Source organism: Lutra lutra, chromosome 4 (genome assembly GCF_902655055.1).
Source record: "Lutra lutra chromosome 4, mLutLut1.2, whole genome shotgun sequence".
NCBI classification, from domain to species: Eukaryota; Metazoa; Chordata; class Mammalia; order Carnivora; family Mustelidae; genus Lutra; species Lutra lutra.
In genome coordinates this window covers 20,022,717-20,036,432 of record NC_062281.1, presented here as the reverse complement: position 1 = coordinate 20,036,432, position 13,716 = coordinate 20,022,717, and the positions used below count along the sequence as shown (strand labels likewise).

Here is a 13,716-nt window from a genome sequence, read left to right as displayed (position 1 = left end):
ATGTCCAAGAGCTTTTGGAATTTCCCAAGTCAATCTCGGTTCCAAGAATCTTGTATAAAATTCACTCGCTGATTCAGTCATCCCTTCATTTTTTAAATATGAGGTATTAACCACATATTAAATTTTCTTTGATGAGGTTCCCTGGAATCAGACTCTGAGACAGAAAATTGCAGCCAGAAGGTTAATTGAAGACTGTAGTTGGGAGATACATCTGTAAGGGAGTAAGGATGGTGGGATGAGGCATAGGGAGAAGCTAAAACTGAGGCTTTGGCTAATTCCACGAGGTGTTCTGGACCTGGGATGACCCTCCGCAGTTGTCCCCAACTGTGTCAATGGGGGTGAGCCTTTGTATCCCCGCATCCCCAGTCATTGGAGGCAGACCATCCCCTGACGGAGTCTGTGACCTCAGCCGGAGGCTGTTCCCAGAGCTCAAGCCACTGGCAGCCAGTATTCCAGAAGCTGGTGATGAGTGAGCGACCCTGAAGAGGGGCTCTGGGAGGAGAACCACACAATTGCTCCAATGTGCCGATTGCCCACGGCGTATACAAGACACGGAAGATATGCATATGCTCTTCCTTGGTGGTCTTGTTTGGCAGCCCTTTCCCAGCATGATCTACAGCACTGTTTATTTTCCTTCAATTACCATGGTTATGCCCCATTTCACAGTAACCGGGAGGTTTCACAAAGATATATGTGTAAGTCAAATGTCATATGAAGGCTGGTATCTGTGATTAGAAACATTCACTTCTGTGGGTTTCAGTTTCGTTACCAGCAAAAGAGGTAGCACGTCTGCTTTATTGACAGCTCGTTTCTTCTTTCTTGCAATCAGAGTCAAGAGGTTGGGAGAAGCAAGTGAGACAATATAGGGGAAATTTTCTCTGAAAACTATAATAGGCTCTATGCAAATGTGCAGTTACAATCATTACACAATTTTGAAGTCATGAATATTTTTTTAGTTGACAGTGTTTGGACCGAACCATCTACGACCATAGCCCCCACCAGACCTGTGACGTCAGGTAAGGACAAATGGTTTGTCCCCATTTCCCCATAAGAAGTTTGATTTGAACAGAAGTTATGTTATCCCAGTTTTATTTATCTTATATTATTATTTAGGAATGGTGCCTTCCCATTCAAATTTCACTCCTCTTAGAACCTCTCAACCTCTTCTCAGCCCTAAATGCCAATGAGTCTTGGGACCTCACTGTGACATCTCTACCTCTTACATCTTTGTTTTGGGTTCCTATTTAGTCTTTCAAAAGATGTTCACAAAGCACAGCACAGGAGTCTACCCTTCTCTAGATCGCAGTGACTTCTATTGCTGTCTGTTGAGAATTACTCACATCATGGTGTCCTTGTATTTCGGTGGGTAACTGAGACCTGGCTGGTCTAATGGGCTTCCCACCTCAGCTACTTTCTCTTTCAGCTTAACTTTCTCCACCTCCCCCCTTTATGAGACACCTTCCAACTAGTGGTCACAGTCAACTAGATGAAACAGAAATTTGATTATACTATTTTTTCTTCTTACCTAAAACCCTTCAGTGGCTCTCCATCACACATCCATTCACTGATTCATTCATTTTCTAGTTAATCTGTATCAAGCCCTTCTTTAGCACAGTGACCCGAATCTCTTTATCATAACATCCAAGATCCTTCTGCTTTTCTCCTTGGATCCCACCACATTTTTCAAGCTCTCCCATTTCCTCCTGCCATCTAGAACTGCTGGCTAGCCCTGAAGGTGAGACATTGCCTCCCATTCCCAATACCCAGTATCCTCCCCCAATTTTGCCTGCTAAATGTCATTCTCCTGTCTCCCCTGTGACTTTTACTATTTTTGTCAAGTGTTCGTCCCTGTATATCTCAAAGGCCTAACACAATCTGGCATAATGGGAACACTCAGTGAATGTTTGCTGAATGAATGATTGAAGAAAAGAAAGAGTCTTCTGGAGATGGACAGAGCGAAAGGAAGTCAGATGGTATAAATGAGGGAGCCAGCATCTCGGTAGAGGAGAAGGAGTGTGTTGGAGAGCATGGATGAAGGAGTTTGGACAGATATCAGAGAAAGGATAAAATCCATATGGGTTGAATGGATAGAGGCAGCCATGATGAGAAATGTGTGCTTTGAGTGACAAGTGTTGAAAGAGAAATGAGGGAACAGGTGAATAGGATATATGTTGGATACTGGATCATACTCTGAAGCAGACCACATCTGGGCCCTCATTTTTGCTTCTCCAGCAGAGCACTGGTGGGAGACGTTCATGGGCATGCTCCCCTGGAGGTTCCCCTTGTCCAGGGGCTTCTCCCCAGGTCCCCTTACTAATATATGTCTATGTATACATACATACATACATATATACCTACATATACATATATACATACAGGGCTGATAGTTTTGAGGGTTCCATGATGCACCTTGGAAGCATCTCTTAAACTCATTTCTATCTGCTCCTGGTAGACATGATGCCCAACCTTCCCCACCCCGACCCCCGGCCATTAACCACTAAAGCTGAGTTGTTCTTCTTATGGCTCTGCATTAGAGAGATACTCAGTGGTATTTGTTGCCATGTCCACACACGGTCTCTGGAGCTCATTTTGGAATATGATGGGTTAAAAGTTCTTTAATCCTTGGTTGTGCTTATTCCAGTTTTCCGGACAGGAATCAGAAACCTGGTTGTAGATGACGAAACCACTTCTAGCCTGCGGGTAAAATGGGACATTTCAGACAGCAGCGTGCAGCAGTTAAGGGTGACCTACCTGACTGCTCAAGGGGACCATGCGGAAGAAGTGATAGGAACGGTCTGTATACGCACATCTACCTAGACATCACGCAGTTCCCCGACTAACAGACCTAACGAGGCTGTCCCCAGAGACCCGTGCAAGCATGACGACTCATTTCTTGGTGACTCTACCATCTCCCAAAATTAATGTTTTTTCTTCATCCAAACTTAACTCCTGGTTTCTTAATGACCTCTCTAGCTCCAAAACTTGCTCTGCATACAACTTGCTTCAAATTGAGAAAGCTTCTGAACCTTGTCTCCCATACTGCTTCCACTGCCTTGACAATTCAATGGAGCACCAAAGCTGGGTCATACGTAGTCTACTGTGCCCTGTCTCTGTCTGTATATATTGTTGACCCTTGAACAACATGGGTTTGAATTGCACGGGTCTGCTTATATGTGGCTTTTTTTCGGTAAATACAATACAGTCTTGTGTATGTGTTTTCTCTTGTGATTTTCTTGATAACTTTTTTTTCCAGCTGACTTTATAGTAAGGATACACTGTGTAATACATACAACATGCAAAAATATGTGTTGATCAACTATTTACACAAATCAGTAAGGCTTCTGGTCAACAGAAGGCTATTGGTAGTTAAGTGTTAGGGGAGTCCAAAGTTATACATGGATTTTGGGCTGTGCACGGGCTCACCAGCCCTAACACCTGTGTCGTTCAAGGATCAACCACACCCATATATAAATTTCTAACATAGAAACTTTTAATATATACACATATACTAAACTTCTTTGCCCTTGGAAGTAGGATTAAAGTTTCTTTGCAAAGCATGCATGAAAGGTTGTCTTTATATAGTTGAAGTGTTTCTAATGGGATAGCACCCATTAATGCATAGTTATGTTTTCACTTACATCAACTCATTTTTAGCAGTTCTATAGTCATTTCTAACTTATTCTTAAATATGACTGTTTCCCTAAGGGGGTTTGGATTGTTATATGCTGAGTTTTCTTTGTTTCATTTGATTTGTTTTTCTATATTAGAAACCTGAGTATACGTTGAGTCATGGCCTTCCCGTGTTTTCTTAATTTACACCGTATCATTCCTTTTATTCAAGAACCTGAACATTCAGGAAATGAGCTCCCCATCAGACCAGACCAGTCTGCATCTAAAGGAAATTTTTCTTTTTAGTCATGGCCTATGCCTTATTTAACCTCATTACTTGCATTTCTTGTCCCTGCTGCATTATTTTGAGACACTCTAGGAAAGAAATCTCCAAATTCATTATTGCTCAAGAATAACACTATTATCCTTTGTTTCTCTTCCTTAAGTATAAAGCCTTTGATGGAAAATTATTTTTATTTATGTGCTTCCATAAATAATTATTTGAGCCCAGATTTGTCTCAGGAAAGTACTTAATTTCAGGCTGATGGAGGACTTGTTACAGAGCACAGTGATATTCTTGGGAATAGTCACATCCACAGTGAATAACCAGAGAGTCCATGAAATTGGTCTGGGGGTACTTTTAGAAAGTTAAAAGACACTTAAATAAAATGAGTTGAGTTATAAATTCACCCAGATCATACATTTAAATGACCCATGATTGAAAAATTCAAAATAAAATTGTACTTAGCAATGGTAAGTAGAGGCATAATTTGGATATTTAATTTTCCCTGTTATTGTCCCGTATTTTAATTTAGTTCCTAAAAATGAGACCCATAAAAACTTCCCAGAGTAAGAGTTTTGGTTTTTGTTTTTTGTTTCTACTCTTTCCAAGGAACATATTAAGCTTCTTGCTAAATTATTCTTGCTAATTTGGAAAGACACAATTTAATCTCATGCATGCACTTGTAAGCTATGCAAGGTAAAATAATAATAATATTTACTTTGGGTTGTCTCTAGATAATATTCCCTTTGCTAGTTTCTTTCATTTCACACTGTTTATTTTGAAACACTTGGACACCTACATAAAGGGAAAAAAAGATCAAAGGTCTGAAATACACATGTGCCCCAGTTAAGCAAACCCTTCATAAAAATGAAAAATATTGATAAATTTGGTGGTGATTATTTGCTGTGCAGAAGTGTTTTTGCTAAACTGAAGAAAGTACTGTAGAATTCTTTAATATCAAGCTCTTCTACCAAATCCCACTTGAATTGGATTTGTGCACATTTAATTTACAGGCATCTTTTCAGGGACCCATCTGAGGATTAATTGAGAATTTCTATCTCAGTGCTTAGGAAAGGTTACTTCTACATAAGTGTATTATTATATTAGAGACAGAAAGTAGGTGCATCTCGATTTAGATTATAAAACAAAAATAGGGCAGGCAATTGCAGATCTGTAACAAAGCCTAAAGGCCTTGAACTCCCAACACCAAAGGAATATCTTTAAGTAATAATGCATGACAGACAAAGGCAGAGAGCTAAAGCACATTATAAAAGTGAGAAAGGTGTTGTGTCCAGATAAGAGAAAGGCCTCTTACCATCTTACCACATTTTCCTTAACTGTAAAAGCTGATTAGATTTGCTTGAGGAAATGATCAAGTGAGAGAATGGTGTTATGTCTGTAACATTAGTAACCAAAGTAAAATTTCAGTGTATAGAAAACAAGGAGAACTCAGTTTCCTGTTCCAATTAAGTGAAGTATCCATATATTTTCTTTTTTTTTTATGTTATTACAATTTTTTTTAAGATTTTATTTATTTGAGAGAGAGGCAGTGAGAGAGAGCATGAGCGAGGTGAAGGTGAGAGAGAGAAGCAGACTCCTCGTGGAGCTGGGAGCCCGATGCGGGACTCGATCCTGGGACTCTGGGATCATGACCTGAGCCGAAAGCAGTCGTTCAACCAACTGAGCCACCCAGGCGTCCCCTATATTTTCTAAACCTAATCAAATCTGCCAAATATTTGCAATAAAAAGCTTTTGACCTTGGAGAAAGTAAAGCTACTTGGTCAGCAATGACCTTGCCCTGAACTTGTTGTCAGTGTATGGAGGTCACACACTTCTTTATTTGTAAAAGGCTGATCAGGATTTCAGCCTTTTCTAGAGCCTAGATGTCAACATCCATAACCACGACCTGAATTCTGATTTGCAAGAAATATTCCAGAACACGTAGACTCAGTGTGTGGCTCTGTCTCCTACAAGATAAGTTGACATTGCTACGACATCCAAGGACATGATCATTTTTTATTGTATTTTATAAAAATATTAGTCTTCAATAGATTGAAATTAAAATAGCAGCACCAACGTTACCCAGCCCCCTATCACAGATAGTGTTTGACTCACTGTCTAGACACAGTTTTATAAGCTGGGAACACAATGAGACGCAGGGAACCCTGTTTCTCCTGATGAGATCCAGGCTGCTCCGAACAGCTTTGGGCAATAATGGAGCCAGACATGAAGTTCCATTTCTAAAAGAAAATTTAAAACGTGAAAGTTCACTGGTTAGATTTGCATCTCATTTAACCATAAAGCATCTTTTGTAGAATTGTTTTATAAACAAAACTGCCATCTGCTGGGATCTCCAGCATCTGTTTTTAGTAAGAACCCATCTTTACCCTGCTCTGTGCAAACAAGCAGAGGCCAAGCAGAAGGAACGTTGCATTCCCCAAGAGGAGATTTGCATTTTATTCTTGGAAATGAATATCATTAGGGTAAAAACGTTCAGACGGTGTAGCCACATGCCGCAGGGTGTAGTTGTTAAAGGAAGGCTCAGGCTAGATATTCAGGATTCCAAGATGGCTTCTTTACTCAAAAGTTATGTGGGCCTCATATGTAAAATTTTCCCCCATATGTAAAATTTATGTAAGTTTCCCCCATATGTAAAATTTATGTAAGGTTACTCCTTACCTCAAAGGGTTGTGGTGAAGAATGAGTGAATTGCTATATTAAAATTCTTAGGGTAGCATCTGGTGCATAATAATTGCTGGGTAAAGGCTGAATATTTTAAATCACATCAACTACTTCCTAGCTAACTCAGTGATTTCTCCAAAACAGCTCTACTGATTTTCAGAATTCCACGGTCTAAATGGGATTGGTTCCAAGCTCATGCATTTCTCAGTTTGAGAGATGACCTTATTTCAGGAATATCAGCACGGGTGGTTTGCTAAACGGGCAGCTTGGACCGAATGCCCAGGCTCTGTGCTTCAGAGGAGTTATTTAAAAGAAGTGCCCTAAAGGAAGCTACACTGATGGGATGATAATGAAGTCAGGGCAACCCCTGTTCTTCCTTTACCTGTCCTTAATGCCAGGCTTATCTAACTCATTTGAGAATAAAGCAGAGCTCTTTAAAACAAACAAACAAACAAACAAACAAACAAACAACAACAACAAAACACAACTCCCTTCTGGTCCACATCAACACACCCCTGTAGGATATTTCAATATCCCTTTCATCCAAGGAGTAAAATCTTACTAATTCATTATAAAGTCACCTAATTCAGACTTCCTTTTTAACAGAGTATCTTAGAAAATTGCTTTTAGAGCCTAACAGTATCTTAGCAACAGCTCCTTCTGGGTTCAACTCGAGGCTTCCTAGGGCTTAGTCCATGATTTATAGGTCTCTTCCCTCATCCAGAAGTAGACAGCACAGCCCTTTTCCTGCTGGCATTTTACCCAGGCCTGGAATCAAAAAAGCATCTCCAGCTGTCCCAGTCTTGTGATTCCTTTAAACACGTTTGGGTCAGTTCTTAGATCTTACTTAGCACTTTTCCAGCCATGATTAAGTTCCCCAAATGGCCCTGAGGTGTGCCAGCGTCTGACTGCCGAAGCAGAGGCAGAAAGTCTTGTGGTTTTAACATTGCGAACATGTGGCTTTTCTGGTCCGTGTGCTCGCTGGAGGTTACCACAATGTGCCCCACGGAGCCACGTGGCGTGTTATACCGATGCTTGTGCAGTGTGGACCCCGCCCCTGCCCTTCAGTTTTTGCAGCCATGAGAGGTAGAGTGATGGTGATTTCAGATTGAGGAAGACCTTTCCTTTCAGAAATAAAAAAAAGCTGCCTCAGTTTGTAGTCTTACTGGGAACTATGTTTTGCTCTGCAAAAACGCAGATTTAATGCCTGGTTCTGTTGTTCCTGGCCAGCTTCCATTCTTTTCTAAAGTGCTGGGATTTGATTATGTCTGAGAGAGTGAAGAAGAGAAGGCTGAATTTTCTAGAGGATACTGAAGTAGAATAAAAAATGATAAGCAGGCTGGGCTAGAGAATGAGTCCTCCTAAGCTACAAACACCTGCTTTCCAAAGACATGATGATTCTCACTTCTGGGTACTTTACAAATGCTGAAAAGATGCTGCGAGACTATTCCTCAGAGCCTAATTGCTTCTAATTTAAACCTGCTCTCGAGGTTATAAGCTGAGGGCTGCTGTGAGGGCAATTCCAGACAAATGCTTTTGCACGGATGCCTATTTTTTCTCATTGCTGTTCAAGCACGTTGTCTTGCTTCTGGTTATTTCCAGGTCCCCAGAGTCCTGCTCCATTCGAAGACCAACAGGAACAAAAATCTTAACTAAGACCGGGGTCCTTTGCTTTTTCTCTTCAGGTTATGGTGCCCGGAAGCCAGAACAATCTCCTTCTGAAATCTCTGCTTCCCGATACCGAGTACAAAGTCACGGTGACTCCCATCTACGATGATGGAGAAGGTGTCAGCGTCTCTGCCCCGGGAAAAACCTGTGAGTGAAGCCTTGCCCCCGTGCCTGCTAGGTGACTAGCTCATTAAAAACGCCCAGTCCCTACAATGTGCCCTGAAAACCACAGTGTGGTGTGGGGGAAAGACCAAAAGAGATTGGGAGGCTGAAAATATCTGTTTGAATCCTCTGTCCACCCAGGCAAGCTGTATGAATTCGGGGGAGGCGAGCCTAGCTACCCTGGGCTGCAGTTTTCTCGTATGTAAAAGCAAAGACTTAAAAAACTATGCGTTCCTCCTCCAGCATCTAATTCATCGCAAGTCCTGCTGATTCTCCAAACTGTCCTGCGGGCCGGTCCTCTTGTCTTCCTCTGACACTCCGCCCTGATCCACGCCTCACTCTCTGTCGCTAAAATGAGCGCTTCTACTCTTGGATCCTTCATTCTCCTCCCAGCAGCCTGAGAGGCTTCTCAAAATACAAATTATCTCACGGCAGGCCTCTGTGTCAAGCCTCCCGATGGCCTCCCATTGACCTCCCATTGTACTCGGGATAAAACCCAACAGCCTTCCCGTGGCCCTGCAAGGTGCTCTAAGACCTGGACCCTGTCAATTCCCTCCATCTCACCCCCTAACAAGTGCCCCAGCCGTAAAGTACCCACTTTCCTGCTCTTCCCTGCACACCTTAAGTTTGTTCCTGCCTTGGGGCCGACGTACTAGTTCTTCCTCCCACACAGAATATCCTTCCCCAGATGTTTGCCTTTTGGGCTTTTTCTCATCATTTTGGCTCCAGCTCAAAATCACCCCCTCAGACTTTTCTGACAGACTTTTCTGACCACTCCCTGCAAAGTAGCTTCCACTCTCCAAGCCCTCAACCTGTTCTTTGGTTGCTGTTTTGTTGTTGTTGTTTTATCATGTTAAGGCACCGATGACTCCCTGATATTTTCTTGTTGACTCATGTATTTGTCCATCGTCTGTCTCTCTTCCTTGGAGAGCAACATCACGGGAGGCCAGGACCTCATCTGTACTGTTTGCCTTTACATGCAAAGCTCCTGCAGTGCTGGGTGACACGGAGGGAGTGTCACTCAGTGTTCGTTTTGGGGGAATTGGCCGTGACAGTCAAGCGAGGAGTGTGTACCCGGGAGCACGCTTTAACCCGTTGGTTAAAGGCACTAGTCTTAGCTGTCTTCATTGCCGTGTGGTCGTCTGTACTTGTGTGAACTACACCAGAACCCGGTGGCTTCAAATAGGAACCATTTTTATTCTAGTGCATGATTTTGTAGGTGAGGGAATTAGCCCAGGCTTGCTGGAAATTCTGCTCCATGTGGTATGGATTAAGGTCACCTGGTGACTAGGTTGGTCTAAAGGATCCAACACAACTTTACCCACATGTCTGGCATGTTGGTCGGGACACTCGGAAGGCCACACTCAGCTGAGCCTCTCTCTCCATGTGGTCTCCACGCCTTGCCATGTGCTGGTTCCAGCAGGAGAGTCATAGGTCTTACGTGATGACTCAGGACTCTAAGAGCAAGAGTTCCAAGAGGTAGTGAGTGGAAACTGTCAGGACAGTTAAGGGCTCTGTTTGGCCCTAGCCCAGGGTCACTTCTGCTATAGTCTATTGGGTGGGTGTTCACAGAACCCACCCAGATTTGAAGGAAGGGGGTTTAAAAATCCCGCAACCACCTTTAATCTACCGTAGTCACTGAACAGTTATACGTGACTAGGTGCAAAATGGTGGCAAGGCCTGAATTCTGTGCTTGGGCACTTAAGTGTGGGTTTTTCAAGGAAGTGTACAAGTCATTAAAATTCTGTAGCTGCTGGTTTCAAATAAGTGTAGTGAATTCTCTGGTTTTGAGTCAGTTTTGGATTATTTTTAACACTCTAATGTTCCATAAAGTTACCATAAACCCTGCCACTGTGGAGAGGGGAGGGGAAAAGGGGGAAGGGAGGCAATAGGAAGGCAAAGGGGCTACGTCTAATTACTGCTCACCTAGGCTCAAAGACCTACTTTTAACTGTCTTATGTTAAAAATTAACATAATATGGGGGCGCCTGGGTGGCTCAGTGGGTTAAGCCTCTGCCTTCGACTCAGGTCATGGTCTCGGGGTTCTGGGATGGAGCCCCGAGTCGGGCTCTCTGCTCAGCAGGGAGCCTGTTTCCCTCTCTCTCTCTGCCTGCTTCTCTGCCTACTTGTGATCTCTCTCTCTCTCTCTCTCTCTCTCTGTGTCAAATAAATAAATAAAATCTTTTAAAAAATTAACATAATATGTAAAACTTCCATGATGAGCAAATATATGCACTCACACAAATAAAAACCATGTAAAGACTTTTACTATAGAACCATGACTTAAATCCTATTGCAGAAATATCACCACCTGTAACAATATCTATATAGTAAAATTATTTCCAGGTGTTAGTGGATGGTCTTCCCATTTTAAGCCATAGTCAACACAGCTCCATTCCATCAACAGTAACAGAAATGATGATGATGGTATCTGTCTGCATGCACAATGGTTTACAAAAGGCTCTCCACATCGATGGCTTAATGTTTTGATAAAAAAATTGGTAAACAACAATATACAGTTTCAAACAATGTAGGCAGTATGAAGATGAAAGGAAAAAAAAAATCACCAGAATCTTCCTTCCTCGAGTTACCATCATTACCACTGGGCGTGCACCCTTGATATTGCTGTACAAACATACTTTGATAGTGGAACACAGTGGTATGTAGACAGAACTGTTTAATAAACACGATTCAATTCAGTTTCATTCAAAATAAACTGAAGAAAAGGAATGAGAATGACCTTCACTGAACTACTGATCTTCACATGGAAGTGTTTCACCACAAGAATTTACTTTCTATATATTTAATTTTTAGAACAACCCCAGACTCTCAAAATCGCACTGTGTGTTAATACATTTTTACTTGTAAATATTTTTAACATTATGGGACGCTAGCTTGGATTTTGTTAACAGTGTCTTTTGTTAAGATGGAAACCACACTAAACCACTGTTTTTCCTTTTCTCTGCTCAGTGCCGCCCTCTGGTCCCCAAAACTTACGGGTCTCAGAAGAATGGTATAACAGGCTGCGCATTACATGGGATCCCCCGTCTTCCCCCGTAAAGGGCTATAGGATTGTCTACAAACCTGTTAGTGGTAAGTAATGCTTCATAAAAAAAAATATTGTTACCATGATTAGGCATCTGAAATGGTTTTCAAGATAAATCATTTTTGTTTTGATTTTCTGTCTATCTTTGCTTTTATCTTTAGTTTCGAGAAGTGGGAAGGGCCTTACCTTGTTTGAAAAAAAATTTTTTTTTCCCTGTATGGTCAGTGTTAGGGTAGATATTATCAGAACAATGAAGTCATGACTGCACCTAAAAAATAACTGGGCTCGTTTATGAGCAGAATTCATCCTTGTTATATACCTAACCTAGGCGCCCCCCATACAAGGAACCAGTCAAAGGACACCTTGACTAGGTGGGAGTAGGAAGCTTCTATGGCTCATTGGATATGTAAGCCCTAAACATTCAGAATCTCTAATTTCTAATTCCTCTTCTACCTCTTCTTGGATTAGTAGGAAAAAAAGTTGACTGACTTCTTGGATTAGTAGGAAAAAGTTGGCTTACCAACTTCTTAGTCTCTTTATTTTGGAAACTTTATTGGAAAATGTATAAAATTTGGAAACTATAAAATGCAGCAGACCCCTCAGGTTGTGGCTATAACAGGCTTTTCCATCAGCCTCTTAGTCGTCTTGATGAGGGGATCTCTCTCTCCTTACCTGCCACATCTTTCCATCCTGAAAGCAGGAGAATGGCACAAACCGGGGCGATCGTGGCCTTGGTTCATATGTCTGGAGAGACAAGGCACTTGTTACACTATTAACTCCTGACTTTCAGCACTTCTGTGAAGTTTAAACAGAAAACTAAAAATAGATATTAGAGGGGTCTTGTCCATTTTTTGGACTTGGGCCTTTGACTCTGATTATTCATAAGAAAGAGCTTCTCTAATGATGTTTACTAATTTGGCAAGAAAATTTAAAGAGTACTCTTTGGACCATGAAAAAACTCTTTCTGCCCTTGAAGAGCACACAAGGCTCAGTATGTCATCTCAGATGTTGTTCTTGCCTCTGGGACACTTTTCAGCTTTTTCTATTGTGTCCTATTATCCAGGTCCATACAAGTAAAATACCCCTCCGACAATTTCTCCAGACAAACATCTCTATGAACCGAAAATAAATTAGCAAGAATATATCATGGACGCATTGGCCAACTCAAGACTGATTCTTTGCGACCCATCACCAATTTTTTGGTTGTTTTTCTCTAGGCCTGAAGCATGTGTTAATTCATAAAACAGCCTTGCTAGATCCATGCTTTGGACCATTTTGTAAATATTTATCAGATTCTCTGAGGGAAAATAGCTTTGTTTTAGGCCAGTGGTTGTTGACTAATGCAGTTTTGCTGCCCAACAGAGAGGTTTTTGGTGGCTACAACTTGGGAGGGTAGAGGGCTGCTCTGGGCATCTGGAAGGTAACATTGGGCATCTGGAAGGTAACATTAAGCATCTTAAGAGTCACAGTACCTGCCCCTACCACCCCAGAATTAAGAATTATCCAGCCCAAAATGTCCATAGCACTGAGGTTGAGAAATCTTGCTCTAAGTCAAGTGGAAGAATTGTATGTGGTCATTTGAGTTAAGATTTTGGTGCATGAGAAAATCACTACTGAGATAGCATGTACATACAGAAATATAGAAATATTGTTGCAAGGGGCTTCTGAAGTAGAGTAAGGAATATTTTAGGAACTTGTTAGTAACTCAAGACTGTTAAAGAATGAGCACAGATGGGGAAAGGCGGGAAGTAAATTAGTTTGTATGGAACTTAGCAAGGAATGTTTTTAGTGCTAAAGCAAAGACTCCACTGGGCTGAAAAAGTGGTGAAAATGTAAGGACCCAAAGAAGCCAGCTGGTCAAGGGCCTTGGAATAATAGTGTCATCTGTTGCTTCTGAAAAATGCTAAGAGGAGAGGATAGGACTGATAGTGGTAGCAATTATGCTGAACCCCCATGTGGCAAAGTACAGCATAATATCCATAAAATTTGCTGCTACTGCATCTTGCATGCCTGCTGGGGACAAGGCTGGGTGTCTGAGAAGGAATAGTTGGGAATGACTTCTTCAATATGCCAAGTGCCCCGAAGCCTAAGGCAATGTAATCGCTCCACCGTGAAGGCCTTACAAAATGGCGCACGGTAGACTGTGAGGTGGACCAGCTCCACTCAGTAAGCACTAGGGAAAGAGTGCTTTTGAGAAAAAGGACTAGATCCCTAAAAAGAGTGCTAGCATGGTGTGTCAGTCTCAGAGCCAGTTCAACTCCCAGCTC

The 13,716-nt window shown here is 41.9% G+C and overlaps 1 protein-coding gene across 3 annotated transcripts in view; it reads left to right on the top strand.

Moving 5' to 3' along the window:
• The window catches only part of COL14A1 (collagen type XIV alpha 1 chain), a 217,839-nt gene that overhangs the window by 92,604 nt on the left and 111,519 nt on the right, over positions 1-13,716 (top strand). For all 3 annotated transcript variants that reach the window (XM_047727418.1, XM_047727417.1, XM_047727419.1), the window contains exons 18-21: positions 957-1,016; positions 2,642-2,793; positions 8,260-8,389; positions 11,374-11,496. In XM_047727418.1, coding sequence (XP_047583374.1) covers positions 957-1,016; positions 2,642-2,793; positions 8,260-8,389; positions 11,374-11,496 — 465 coding nt within the window. The remainder of the gene's footprint in view (positions 1-956; positions 1,017-2,641; positions 2,794-8,259; positions 8,390-11,373; positions 11,497-13,716) is intronic.